General features: G+C 39.7%; 1 protein-coding gene across 1 annotated transcript in view; it reads left to right on the forward strand.

Moving 5' to 3' along the window:
- The first annotated feature begins 1,468 nt into the window (after positions 1–1,468).
- The window catches only part of C2H3orf49 (chromosome 2 C3orf49 homolog), a 30,999-nt gene continuing 17,347 nt past the window's right edge, over positions 1,469–15,120 (forward strand). Inside the window, exons 1-4 of the mRNA XM_050781254.1 lie at positions 1,469–1,766; positions 6,682–7,001; positions 11,357–11,481; positions 14,844–14,957. Of these exons, the coding sequence (XP_050637211.1) occupies positions 1,642–1,766; positions 6,682–7,001; positions 11,357–11,481; positions 14,844–14,957 (684 nt within the window). The 5' untranslated portion in view covers positions 1,469–1,641. The remainder of the gene's footprint in view (positions 1,767–6,681; positions 7,002–11,356; positions 11,482–14,843; positions 14,958–15,120) is intronic.

Raw genomic sequence — 15,120 nt, forward strand, 5'->3', positions numbered from 1 at the left:
AAAACTCATCTCATTTATCTAGATGATTGATTAAATACAACAGAATTCAGACAGGGGTGCCAATAATTACACGAAAAATATTGCCCTGTTGCTAAAGAAATTATTCATTTATTCAAGCACCTATTACTTATTGTGCTCTGAGGATGCCAACAGATGAGGAAAAACAGACCAGGGAGGAGCACATGTCCATTTGGCCAAGGCATATTAGATACACTGTACTTCAGCGCTTCTCAAATAAGGGGCAGAGGAACATCTGCACCCACTCTCCTAAAATATGGATTCCTGGGTCTCATTCTCTGCTGCAGCAGAATTTCTATTTCACTTGAATTTTGCTGTAAAACTATGACTTGGGCACTATGATTAGTCCCACTTTAGGGATGAGAAAACAAGTATGGATAGGTTAAAATGAATTGACCAAGGTCACATAGCTAAGCTAGAAATGAGAACTCAGGCATAATTCCCAAATCCACTCTCTTAGCCCCTCAACATTATACACTTCATTCTAGAGCATTTTAAAGCTCTTTGCCCCAGTACTGAAACATAGAAGACCCTCACTACTCCAAGTGCCGTCCAGCATCATCAGCATCACCTGGGGGTTTGTTAGGAGTGCAAATTCTTGGATCCCACCCCAGATGTACTGTATCGAAATCTGCATCTTAAAAAGACCTCCAGGAAATTTGTGCGCACTTGAAGGCTTGAGAAGTGTGCTCTAGATTATTGATTAATGCAAACACAGAAAGCAGAGTAATTGTTGTAACTCCCAGAACCTTTCTAGAGGAGTTTTTCTTGTTAAGCATCTGGTTATTTGACTGAACAACTCAAAGCGCGAGAGGGTGACAGGACTAAATCCTAGTGTCTGCTGCCACCTTGTGGTGAGAAATTCCATCCCAGGCAGAATTTGCTCTTCACCACGAAATAAACGGGGCAATGTTGGAAGGGAGGGGTGGTTCAAGGTCTTCAATTCAGCAATGTACTTTGAGAGACCACTACAAAATTCCAAGATGTAATGAAAACCACCCTTGGGCTACATTTTGAGATGTAATGAAAACCACCCTTGGGGTACATTTTGAGATGTCCAAACAACAACTGGCCTTGTCACATGTGTCCCACAGGACACAGAGAACATTCACCAGCTGTAGCTGAGAGATCTAACAGAAGCTCAACTTGTGTTAATCAACAGATCATTCGTATTCCTATAGGTGCCTTCCCCTTCAGAGGTCAAATATGACTTCTGAATGTGGTGGTCAATTAGTGCATGGGTGGTTTTTTTGTTGTTGTTTTGTTTTGTTTTGTTTTTTGCGATCCAAATGCCAGTGTTGATGCAATCAGATCATCATTTCTGCATTTGCCTTGTTCAAGAATCTGTGAAGTGTTCCACAAAGGTCCATGGAATTTCACACAGCTCAGTCAAATACATCATTGGTGACCTCCGTGAAGCTGTAAACAGGGCCAGTCCCACAAATAATGTCTCTGACACTTGGAAGGGAATAAGGGAAAGGCTCTAAAAATTTCCTACATATTTTATTCCAAATAGCCCACACTTTGACAGTACATTCAGTCACTAGATGATTTTGCATCGAAGTCTGTAAGTTCGAGAACTGAAACAGTCCAAAACGGCTACTACAGGTGAAGTTGACAGCAATGGCCCGACCTCAGCTGTATCTACCAGAACCCTTTAAGATTGCCTATGGAAAAGTTGGACAGTGCCGAAGATTCCAGCAACTCAAGAAGAAAAATGGCTCATTCAAAAGGAAGGGGATAGAAAGGTAGGTAACAGAGATTCATTTCCTTTTCTGTCAAATGAGAGTCTTTGGGTTTGGCATAGTGGCATGTCCTTTTAAGCATTACATTTAAAAATGAGGACACTGGATGGATTGCTGGGGAGGGTACTGCATTGGATCAAGAAATCTAGTGCGACAATGTAAGGTTCATTTTATGATCAGAAAGGTCTTTATTGTAACAGAGAAAACATTTCCTTTACACTTGAAATTGAGTTTTAATGTGGCATAGGAGACTAAAATAAGTACTGATTCTATGTTGATATTTCAGCATCAGAATTTTAGACATCTCACATCCCATGAAAATACTGTTAGTTTGAAAAGTCATTAGGGCATTTTTCAAAATATGTCCACGATCAGTGCTTTCTTTTTCCTATCCCAGCAATTTGGGCTGCTGAAATATGTACTAATCACATTTCACTATGGACACATTGTTTAATTTAACGTTAAAACTGCCTTAGACCTGCTATTTTTTTGTCAGTGACAAAACCTTACAGACAGGTATGAAACATCCAAAATATAATATATTTTAATTTGGAAAATCAGTGTGGTGATTTATTTTCCAATTTCTTTGCGCTTCTTTCTTACCAGGTCCATGGACTATAGTTCAGACATGTAGAAGTGAGGTGTTTTAATGAGTCCTGGAAGCATCAAAGACCAAGCTTAGGAACTTCCATGGACAAAATAAAATACTGCAGAGATTTCCACTTTCAGTGAAAAGTAGGAGCTCCGGGGGAAGCAATACAACCAAATAAATTCAGTACCAACACAAAAATATTAAAAAACATAAAAAGGGGAGGGTTCTGCTCGTATCAGAAGTTGCAGCAGTTGTATTCCTAGGCTCTGGAGCTAAATAACCTTTGTTAATTACGTTTTAGATAGATTGGAGATGAGAGTGGGGAGGATGGGAATGGGAAACAACTTCTAGAGATTCTGAGACGACTTAGAACTGGGCTTTTAACATGAGCGGTCTTCGAAATTCCTGAATCTTCTGAAATTGTATTTGCGTTGTTCTGTGTCAGAGTATGTATATGTGTGTACATGTTTATAGTAGTAGAATCACTTAAAAATTAAATTATTATTAAAGGAATCTCAGAGGGCTTTACGGGAGATTAATCCTAGCCCATAAGTTATCTTTGGGCAAATTAGGAAATGGTGCACCCTCCTCAGGACATTTTACTGCCACCTGCCATAAAATCATTATAATAGCTATACGCAAGTCTAACTATGAAATTGAATAGCACCCCCTGGAAGTCGTACATGTACAATTTGCAGAACCCTGCCCTTGGTCCCAGAAGGGAGGCTGCCAGCTTCTCTCTTATTTTGCCCTCTAGTGTGGGCTCTCTCCTTGCCTTTTACATTTTCTGCATTGTTCTGATCCACATGGTAATAAAAAGTATCATTTATTGAATGCATTTTAAGGTTCCAAACACATGAATTATTTCCCTTTATTTTCACAATTCTGAAAAGACTATGCCCATTTTCAAATGAGAAGATGAAAGCTTATAGAAGTTACCTAACATGCTCAAGGTCACAGAGTTGGGGATTGTCCCGAGTTGAACCAATACCATTGAACTCCAGTGTCTAGGCTCTCACTGAACTACTCCCCATGTATCATTACAGAAAAAGGCTGAATGATTTGGGTTCCGTTTAGAACAGTGTTTTCCTGGAGAGTAGTACATATGCTACTGATGATGGTACATGAGGTATTTTAGGTAATATATGAAGAACATTGGTAATGGTTATAAATTTGTTTTAATCCATATTAGAAATATATGTTATATATTTAATATAATGTAATAGCATAATATAAAACCTAGGATTTCACCCAGAGAAATGAAGACTTATGTTCATACAAAACCTATACACAAATGCTTATAGCAGCTTTATTCATAAGAGCCCCAAACTGGAAACAACCCAAATATCCTTCAATTAGTGAGTAGTTAAAGTGTGGTACATTCATATAATGGAGTATTACTCAGCAATAAAAAGATATGAACAATTAATACACAAAACCTGGATGAATGCTCAGAGAATTATGCTGAGTGAAAAAAGCGTATCTCAAAATATTACATGATGTATATTTCCATTTACATAACATTCTTGAAAGGACAAGAATTACACACACAGAAGACAGATTCGTGGATGCCAGTTTAAGAAAGGGGGGACCACTGCTTTTGGTGTATTAGACATGAAGTCCTTGCCCATGCCTATGTCCTGAATGGTATTACCTAGGTCTTCTTCTAGGGTTTTTATGGTTTTAGGTCTAACATTTAAGTCTCTAATCCATCTTGAATTAATTTTCGTATAAGGAGTAAGGAAAGGATCCAGTTTCAGCTTTCTACTTATGGCTAGCCATAAGTAGAAAGCAACGGCAACAAAAGCCAAAATTGACAAATGGGATCTAATTAAACTAAAGAGCTTCTGCACAGAAAAAGAAACTGCCATCAGAGTGAACAGGCAACTTACAGAATGGGAGAAAATTTTTGCAATCTACTCGTCTGACAAAGGGCTAATATCCAGAACCTATAAAGAACTCAATCAAATTTACAAGAAAAAAACAAACAACCCCATCAAAAAGTGGGCAAAGGATATGAACAGACACTTCTCAAAAGAAGACATTCATACAGCCAGCATACACATGAAAAAATGCTCATTATCACTCGCCATCAGAGAAATGCAAATGAAAACCACAATGAGATACCATCTCACACCAGTTAGAATGGCAATCATGAAAAAATCAGGAAACAACAGGTGCTGGAGAGGATGTGGAGAAATAGGAACACTTTTACACTGTTGGTGGGACTGTAAACTAGTTCAACCGTTGTGGAAAACAGTATGGCGATTCCTCAAGGATCTAGAGCTAGAAATACCATTTGACCCAGCCATCCCATTACTGGGTATATACCCAAAGGATTATAAGTCATGCTGCTATAAAGACACATGCATACGTATGCTTATTGTGGCACTATTCACAATAGCAAAGACTTGGAATCAACCCAAATGTCCATCACTGACAGACTGGATGAAGAAAATGTGGCACATTACACCATGGAATACTATGCGGCCATAAAAAAGGATGAGTTCGTGTCCTTTGTAGGGACATGGATGCAGCTGGAAACCATCATTCTCAGCAAACTATCGCAAGAACAGGAAACCAAATACTGCATGTTCTCACTCATAGGTGGGAAATGAACAATGAGATCACTTGGACTCGGGAAGGGGAACATCACACACCGGGTCCTATTGTGGGGAGGGGGGAGAAGGGAGGGATAGCATTAGGAGATATACCTAATGTAAATGATGAGTTAATGGGTACAGCACACCAACATGGCACATGTATACATATGTAACAAACCTGCACGTTGTGCACATGTACCCTAGAACTTAAAGTATAATTTAAAAAATTAAATTAAAAAAAAAAAAAGAAAGGGGGGACCAGTGGAAAGTGGGTGTGGCTATAAAACATGAGGGATCCTGGTGTTACTGGAAATGTTCCGTATCCTGACTGTATCAATGTCAACATGCTGGTTGTGAAAATATAGTTTTGCAAAATGTCACATTTGGGAAAACTAGGTAAAGAGCACACAGAATCTCCCTGTATTTCTTTCTTTCTTTTCTTTCTTTTTTTTTTTTTTTTTGAGATGGAGTCTCGCTCTGTCACCCAGGCTGGAGTGCAGTGGTGTGATCTTGGCTCACTGCAAACTCTGCCTCCCGGGTTCACGCCATTCTCCCGCCTCGGCCTCCCCAGTAGCTGGGACTACAGGCACCCGCTACCACGCCCGGCTAATTTTTTGTGTTTTTAGTAGAGACGGGGTTTCACCGTGTTAGTCAGGATGGTCTGGATTTCCTGAGCTGGTGATCCGTCCGCCTCGGCCTCCTAACGTGATGGGATTACAGGCTTGAGCCACCGCGCCCGGCCCCCTCCCTCTATTTCTTACAACTGCATGTGAAACTATAATGATCTCGACATTAAAATTTTAATTTTAAAAAATACCGAAATTTCATGGGTATTATTACTTGGAGTGAAGCTAACAAAAAATAGTTAATTGAGGAAGAATATTAGGTAATAATTGTATCACGGTATAGGTGATATTCTAGCATAGTGGTTAACAACACAGACCTCAGAATCAGATAATCTGGACATAAATTATATTTAACCTCTCCAAGCTTTAATTTCTTCATGTGTGAAGTAGAGATGAGAACATAAAGATTAAATTATATTATACACATGAAAGCATTTGGAAGAGTGTTTAGCACACAGAAAGCTATCAGGAAATGTTGTCTATTGTTTAGTCTATTGCATATAATAAAATATGCCAAAATTATGAAGATGGTACATGTAGTCGCTATATATGAATTTATAGTATGTTATCTAAATGAGTGTTTTATGTAAATGCAGTATTTATGGGGCCTTGGAGTTTACTCCTTATTGACTACCCTAGCAGACTCTCTCATCTTCTGTTACTTTCACTTTGAAACTGCCAAATCTAGCAAAAACTATCTCAAACTATCATTGAAATAAGATTGCCAATTTGCCAATGTAAGTTCATGGATTCCAACAGTCAGACCTGGATTAAAGTCTGCATTCAGTCCTTGGTCAATTAATTTAACCTATGTCTCAGTTTACTCATAAGTAAAATGAAGCTAATAATATAACCTACCTCTAACAGTATTGTGTTTAAATTAAATAGCAGCCAGATTACTATAATTTGATAACAAAACACCAAGTAGTTGCTTTGGCTTTATTTTTCTGTGATTTGATTCTTGGTCTTCAATTTCATTTTTTTTTTTTTCTGAATTGTATAATTGGTTCACATTTGAGGTTTGTGTTTTAATGATTCAAATTATTCATTTTTAACTTTTCAGTTTCCCTAATATGAGTCATTTTTATTTTGTTTAGATGGCATAGAGCTGTGTCTACCAACTTACTAAAACAAAATGTATTGGTCCCTAAAGAGGAGTCATCCAGTGATAGTGACATGGGATTTCATGAAAGTCAACAAAATCAGAAAAGAAATTTGATGACGAAAGTGAAGACTGCTTTTGGGAGGATGCTGTCCTACAAGTGTAGAAGCAAGCTAGCAAGTGCCAGCAAAGAGGGCTCCACTGACCATAAGGAAGCCCTACTGTCAAACATGCAGAGCCTTCTCCCTAGGATTGTCAAGGAGCTTCCATCTCCCAAGTTATTTACAGCAAAAATGAGAAAGCTTTCAGAGAATGGTAATCAAATTCAGGCAATTTGTCACTGGGTTGAGGCCAAGAGGAAGAGTGAAATTAGGATGGATTATCTTGCTACAAAAGTATGGCAGCCCTGAGGAGCTTGTCTGAAATGCAGAATCTCAGGCTCTACCTGGGACCTTCTGAGTCAGAAGCCACACTTTAGCAAGATCCTCAGTTGGCTTGTATGTTCATACTGTGTGTGTGTGTGTGTGTTTGTGTGTGTGTGTGTGTGTGTGTGTGTGTGTGTTTTAGATGGAATCTCGCTCTATCACCCAGGCTGTAGTGCAGAGGCATAATCTCGGCTCACTGCAACCTCTGCCTTCTGGGTTCAAGCAATTTTCCTCTCTCAGCCTCCTGAGTAGCTGGAACTACAGGAGTGTGCCACCACACCCAGCTAAATTTTGTATTTTTACTAGAGATAAGGTTTCACCCTGTTGGCCAGGCTGGTCTCGAACTCCTGACCTCAGGTGATCCATTTGCCTTGGCCTCCCAAAGTGCTGGGATTACAGGTGTGAGCCCCATGCCTCACCTTGTTCATACCTTTTGAGAAGCACTGAATTGGATTGCCTTAGAGGTTCCTCCCAGTTCAATTAAACAGTTTTCTAATCAGTTTAAAATCACTTTTTATTTAAATATATGTGTGTGTATATTCATATATACATTATATATAATTTATATATATATGAAAATCAAACTCAAGCGGGATTTTTGTTTTGTTTCTGGAAAAAGTAGTGATGCAGACTTTCACATGGCTACTTCTAACAGTGGAGGGGGTAGTGGAAATTAAATGAAAAAAATGTATAACTGGTAAGTCATAAAGAATGCTCACTTTTATTGCATCTACTTTCTATGTACTGTGTGGAAGAATCAATATTTGAACTGTTAATTTTAAGTCGTTTTTGCAACTAGTAATAATGCCATTTGGCATCCTATGGGTCATGACTAACAATACTACCAATGTTTGCATTCTCATCTGTAGCTTTTCAAAAAATAAATGGAGTCTAGGCTGGGAGCAGTGGCTCACGCCTGTAATCCCAGCTCTTTGGAAGGCTGAAGCAGGTGGATCACTTGAGCCCAGGAGTTTGAGACCAGCCTGGGCAACCTGGTGAAACCATCTCTACCAAAAATATAAAAAAAAAAATTAGTCAGGCATGGTGGCATGTGCCCGTAGTCCCTACTAGGGGAGCTGGGAGGCAGAGATTGCAGTGAGCTGAGATTGTGCCACTGCACTCCAGCCTGGGTGACAGAAAGAGACCCTGTCTCAAAAAAAAAAAGAAGAAAGAGTCTATTTTTATAGCACTTTTATATTTACAGAAAAATTAAACAGAAAATGTAGAGTTCCCATGTATACCTTCCCTTCCCTGATCCCCACAGCTCCTATTATTAACATATTGCCTTAGTGTGGTACATTTACAATCGATGAACCAATATTAATATATTATTATTATTAACTGAAGTTATAGTTTACATTATGGTTCCCCCTTTATATTGTGCAGTTCTGTGGGATTTGACAAATACCTACTTTTATGTCATACCCTGTCATAACAGGCATCCACCATTACAGTATCATACAGAATAATTTCACTGCTTTATATATCCTCTGTAGCTTTTTAATGTCCTTCACAGCACAGAATCAGGAAACACACAGCCCTTATAGTGTATGTAAATATACATACAACTTCACATTTTACACACCATGATCAGGCAACAAAACTGATGTGTGCTTTTCCTAGGAAAAAAAAAAAAAAAAAGAAAATCTTGGTGGTTGCCAGCCGACTAATTTCAAACAAACTCTCTGTTCTGGAAAAAGCAGTCACTAATACAAGCATCCAAGCATCTAGCAATTACCTGGTATGGATTGAGCTGTATATTTCTGTTGAAAATAACAAAGAGGATATGCTTCTATATTGCTGGGGCTGGAATTGAAGAATCCAGCAGAAAACAGAGGATCAAATTTCTACTCTTAATCTGTGCACTGGTTTATTTTTGTCTTAGTCGGAATAACAAATATCAACTAAGATTTCTCCAGAAAATATACTCATCCTTTAGGATGTAGTTCAAACATTAATACCCTTTGTTGTAGCCCAAAATCAGTTGCTCTTCCCCGCTGACCTTCAAAACGTGTTTATATATATATATATATATATTTTTTTTTTTTTTTTTTTTTTTTTTGGAGACGGAGTCTCGCTCTGTTGCCCAGGCTGGAGTGCAGTGGCCAGATCTCAGCTCACTGCAAGCTCCGCCTCCCGGGTTCCCGCCATTCTCCTGCCTCAGCCTCCCGAGTAGCTGGGACCACAGGCGCCACCACCTTGCCCGGCTAATTTTTTGTGTTTTTTTTTAGTAGAGACGGGGTTTCGCCGTGTTAGCCAGGATGGTCTCGATCTCCTGACCTTGTGATCCGCCCGTCTCGGCCTCCCAAAGTGCTGGGATTACAGGCTTGAGCCACCGCGCCCGGCCTGTTTTTATATATTTAACAAATATCTGCTAAGTACTTATTATATGACAGCCACAATATTGGGGATAGAGTAGCACATAAAACAGCCATGGTCCCTGCCTCATGGAGTTATAGCATAGAGGGGCTTTCAAACATGCAGAAAATTACATTTGTTCCAAAGGAGCACAGGATGCTATTGAAAGAAATCATGGGTGCTCTAACTTTAGGGGAGGGGTCTCAGGAAAGGCTTCCCCAAGGAAGGGACAATTAAATTGAGATCTGAAGGATGTCTAAGACATAAGGATGCCTTACACAAGGTGGAGGGGGGAGAACAGTTTCCCAGGAATAAGGGAGAACATGTTCAAGTCACAATATCAAGAGATCACCAGGCACAATTTAGCAATGAAAGAAATCCAGCAGAGGTTGGAACACAGAGAGCTAAGGAGAGGCTGGTTGAATTAGGTAGTAAGGGTGTCTGTCATAGGACACATTGAGAATTTTTAACTTTCTTCTAAGGGTGATAAGAAACCATTGGGTACTTTCAAGCTGGGGATTTATATAATCTGATTTGCATTCTTAAAAGATAGCTTTGGCTGCATAGTGTAGATTGCATTGGATGAGGGTAAGCGCAAATGCAGGAAGAACAATGAGCACCCGTACATTCTTTCAGGCAAAGAATGACATTAGCTTGGATTAGTCATGACAGTGGGAATGGGGAGATAAAGGGAGAAATAAGCATAGATAGAAGTTACAAGATTTGGGGAAGAGTTGGACAGTGAAGGGTGGGGGAGAGGGAAGAATTTCTGGATTGACCACTTGCTTTGAAGGTGGAGGCATCATTCACTAAGATAAGGAGCAATGGACCTGGATTGAAAAATAAGTCATGAGTTCTGGCTAGACTTGCTGACTTGAGGTCCCTGCCGAATAGCCAAGTGGAGGTGTCAAGTAGGCTAATGTATTCTCTGAGGGTCCCAGAGAAGTCCTTATCAGTAGACTTTAAGCAACAAGATGATTTTAGGTGTGCACACAGCATGAAGGAACAGCGTAACACACAGCAAATTGCAAACACCCTTTCCCCAATGCTGTCATCAAGGAAAATGTCTCATTTAGTGACCCCCTTTATTAAGAAAAAGAGAGTACCTGTAGTCCCAGCTACTCGGGAGGCTGAGGCAGGAGAATAGCTTGAACCCAGGAGGCGGAACGTGCAGTGAGCCGAGATCACACCACTGCACTCCAGCCTGGGTGACAGAGGGAGACTCTGTCTCAAAAGAAAAAAAAAAAGAAAAAGAAAGAGAGTAATCTTAGGTTTAGTGCCTTCTGCAAAAAATAACATAGCTTTGTTTTTAGCATAGTGATTTTAATGCCTATTTATGATACTAGTCTTAAATTTATGGTAGTGTTTTAGAGTTTCCTTTATAAATACATTTATTGAGTTAAGCACTGAATTGATATGTTTTAAAATGTTAAGGAATCCAAGGTTCCCTGGCTCCTGGATATAGGAAAGATGAATCAATGATATGTAAATGACTGAGTCTTGAGCCACATTTCTTGAAAATAGAGAGAAAATTTGCTTTAATCCACAATGAATACCCAAGAGAGGGTCTTGCATAGTAGAGGATTACTTTTCTAATTCCACAATGGTTCAGGGGAAAAACTTAAATCTCGAAGAGAGAGAGAGGTGGCTACCTTGTCAAAGACTGGGCTGGTGTCCACTGAGGTCATGACCATAACAAAAGGCAAATGTTGGCAGGAGAAAATGTAAGATTGGGAAGAGCAAATCCATTTTTTATTTTTAACTCTAAAGAAAAAAAGCCACTGAAGCAGCATGTGATGCTGTCTTCTAAGAATACTGTATTTTTAATAGGAAAAATGTGTTCCTCATTGTGATCCTTACAGATTCCTTTTTCCCCCTTTCTCTAAGCGACTATACAACTTGATGTTGTAGAGGCAGAGACAGAGGAGATAACCCAGGGAAATACACTCCTTCGGGCCAGGAGAACCACCAAGCGGTTATCTGTGACATCTCTTCCTTCAGGACTACAAAAGGTAAAACGCTAAACAAATTTGCCTCTAAAGACTTACATATAACTCAATGTTTAGAGATTTTGTGAAAACCAAGTTCTGTCCTACCATAAGTCCTCCACGATAAGCCTTTAAATCTGCTGCTTCTGTCTCCTCTCCAAGAATTTAGGGTACTCTCTGGGTCAGATTCTTCTACTTCTATGCTCAAACTGTTCAGCTTCTACTACATCTGGGCAACAGTGGAGTTTGGATATTTGTAACTGACTTTCTCACTCTTCAAATGTTAGTATATTAGCATTCTGGCCTATCTGTGCATACTATGTGGAGTGGAACTCATTAGACCAGCACTGTCCAATGCAACTTTCCGTGAAGATGCAAGTATACATTGTCCAATATAGTAGCTGTTAGCCACACTGAAATGTGGTCAGTGCAATTGAGGAACTGAATTTTTAATCTTAATTTTCATTGAAATTAAAATGTAAATAGCCATATGTACAACACAGAAAATGCAGTGTAGATGATCTAGGACGCTCCAAACCAATGCTTTTACTTATCCATAGGTATGCATGGGTTTTTGTGTGTTTGTTTTGAGGCAGAGTCTCGCTCTGTCGCTTGCCCAGGTTGGAGTGCAGTGGCACAATTTTGGCTCACTGCAACCTCTGTCTCCTGGGTTCAAGCAATTCTCTTACCTCAGCCTCCTATCTAGCTGGGACTACCGGCATGCACAACCATGCCTGGCTAATTTTTGTAGTTTTAGTAGAGACAGGGTTTCGCCATGTTGGCCAGGCTCGTCTCGAACTCCTGGTCTCAAGTGATCCACCTGCCTTGGTCTCCCAAAGTGCTGGAATTACAGATGTAAGCCACTGTGACCGGCCATGCATGTATGTTTGATCCTAAATTGCCCAGTCTGTTTTTCAAAAATAGAACCATGGACTATTATTATTTTAGATATAAGACTTACCTTAAAGCTATGTTCCAAACTCTGTTCTAAGTGCTTTAAAAATATCAACTCGGATAATGCTTACAACAGCCCTATAATGTAGGTAGCAATATTATCCTTATTTTAGGGATGGTACTGAGTGTTTAAGTAATTTGCCCATGTAAGTGACAGAGCCAAGTTTCAAACCCAGGAAGACCTGGCTCTAGAGTCCTTAGTAGTAATTGCTATGCTATAGACTAACTGTACTGTCCAAATATGCTAGTCAATAGCTGAATGTCACTACCTATGTTAATTAAAATTAAATACAATTAAAAGTTCAGTTCCCCAGTTGCACTAGCTACATTTCAAATGGCCAATAATTGCACCTAGTTAGTGGCTGTCCTATACAGCACAGATAGAGCACAGCACATTTCCATCTTCACAGAAAGTTCCACTGAACAGTACTGCTCTGGAACACCACTGTCAGAGTGCACTGATATTAGTTTTGAATTTTTGCCTTTTGTGTGCTAGGTTCGTATTTAGTGTGCCCATATTATGTTTTAGGCAGTTTGTAGGTTTGGGATGGGGAGTATAGGGTGATCCAATGGACATGGTCTTGCTTCTGTGGAACTTACAATCAAATAGAGGAGATACACATTAAACCATAGTGCCACACAGCAGTGGAGTAAGGATAATCTTTTGAACAAATGTTGCTGGAACAAGTGGGCATTCATATAGGAAAAAAATGAAAATTGATCCCTGTCTCACACCATATACAAAAATTAATTTCTGTTCAGTTATAGATTTAAGTGGAAAAGGCAGAAACCTTAAAACTCCTGGAGGACAATAAGAATATCTTCATGACTTCAGCATAAAGACTTTTAGGACACACATAACACTAACCATAAAGATAAAGATGGGGCAATTTGGCTATGATTAAGAATTTCTTTCCATCAAATGGTGTTAGATCAGAGGTTGTCAACTAGCTATGAAAATGGTTTGTTTAGCCCTCAGAATGTTCTCAAAAATGTATTTGAATTGGCTGGGTGTGGTGGCTCATGTCTATAATCCTGGCACTTTTGAAGGCTGGTGAGGGAGGATCACTTGAGCTCGGGAGGTCGATACCAGCCTGGGCAACATGGCAAAACCCCACCTCTACAAAAAAATATAGAAATTAGCTGGGCATGGTGGTGTACACTTTTAGTCCCGGCTCCTCAGGAGGCTGAGGTGGGAGGATCACTGGAGCCTACAGAGGTTGAGGCTTTAGTGAGCCATGATCATGCCACTGCTCTCCAGCGCAGGCAACAGAGTGAGACCTCATCTTAAAATCTATATATGTATTTGAATTAATTGTCCACATTTAAAAATTAGGATATTTCAAATAAAATTCTGGGTTTTCAACTTTCTTTTGAAAAATAAAAAGATTTGAAAATACTAGGCCAATTCCTCAAGGCAACAAGCAGGAGCTGCACCAAGGTACTGCAGGAGGTGTGTTCTCTTCAGTCCATACCAGCCCCAACTAGTCCTGCTTTGCAAAACTTGCCTAGGCACTAGATTTTGCCGTAGTTGTATTCAATAAACACAGACATAATGTAGTAACTGCCAAGTATGCTAGGTGCTTAACAGGAAAAAGTACTGGATTTTATGAAAGAGAAAAAAGAGGGGTCTTTCTTTAGCTAGATCAGGGAAGATTCTGCAAGTGACATTTGAGCTGGGCAAGCTGGCAGGGTAGCAGTGGTTCAGCAGACTCCATTTGTAAAGGCAAAGGGTAGGACCCAGATCTGGTCCCATATCCTACTTTGTGTAGGTCTCACAATAGTCCTAATGTGAATTATTAAGCACAAGGGGAAGGAAGAGTAAACTCAATAAGACTAAAAAGGGCGTATTAGCTTGGAGCCATGACCTGGGAATGATTTCCAATTGCAACACTATTAGGACAGGTACTTGTAACCAGTAAGCCAGGGATAATGGGAAAAGTATCAGGCATGGGGTGAAAAGAACCCAGAGCTTTCTTTTTATGTTTGAAGATATGACTGCCATGAAAATAAGGAAACCTGCAGAAACGAGACCAAATTAACAACTAGATTCACTGATAATGAGCTTTCTGGGGCACTGGTCCACAACGGCCCCACACTGTCACTGTGCCCGGCAGCTGCAGAGGCAATTTCTTCTTCTTCCCCTTATGAAGACCTGCAGACCTGCTTTTTTCCTGATGCTGTATATTCTTTCAGAGTCAGACAATCTCATTTCTCTGCACCCTGTAGATCTCTTCAAAGAGAGCTCTGGGCACAAAGAAGATACTTGGGTGTGGAGAATAATATGAATACAGCCTCCAACCCAATATTGTTATGTGGCAAATGTTCAGTTTATAAGAGAATGTCCCGAAGGTGAGAACTCTTGTTAAAGCACCATCACAAAAATAATGTTGGTAGTTCCTAATCTGATGTGTTTTGCATTTTTACCATAGGGGCCATATTCACCAAAAAAGAGACCACACTTTCCAGCACTTAAAAAGAAGAAGCATGGCATGAAAAACATCCTTCGAAAATCAGATTTGACAGTAGGAAAGCTTCAAATGCAGGTAGTGGACAAAGGCTTTTAACTTTTGAATCTCAGAAGCATCAGAGAACCAGGCTTAACCAAACGCACAGCCCTATTAGACAGCATGGGTGGGATGAAATTAATGATTAGCATTAAGAAATAATGTTAGTAGGGGGGCATTCTGAAAGTGGCTAAAGGATTGC

The sequence above is a fragment of the Macaca thibetana genome, chromosome 2, assembly GCF_024542745.1.
Source record: "Macaca thibetana thibetana isolate TM-01 chromosome 2, ASM2454274v1, whole genome shotgun sequence".
Lineage (NCBI taxonomy): Eukaryota > Metazoa > Chordata > Mammalia > Primates > Cercopithecidae > Macaca > Macaca thibetana.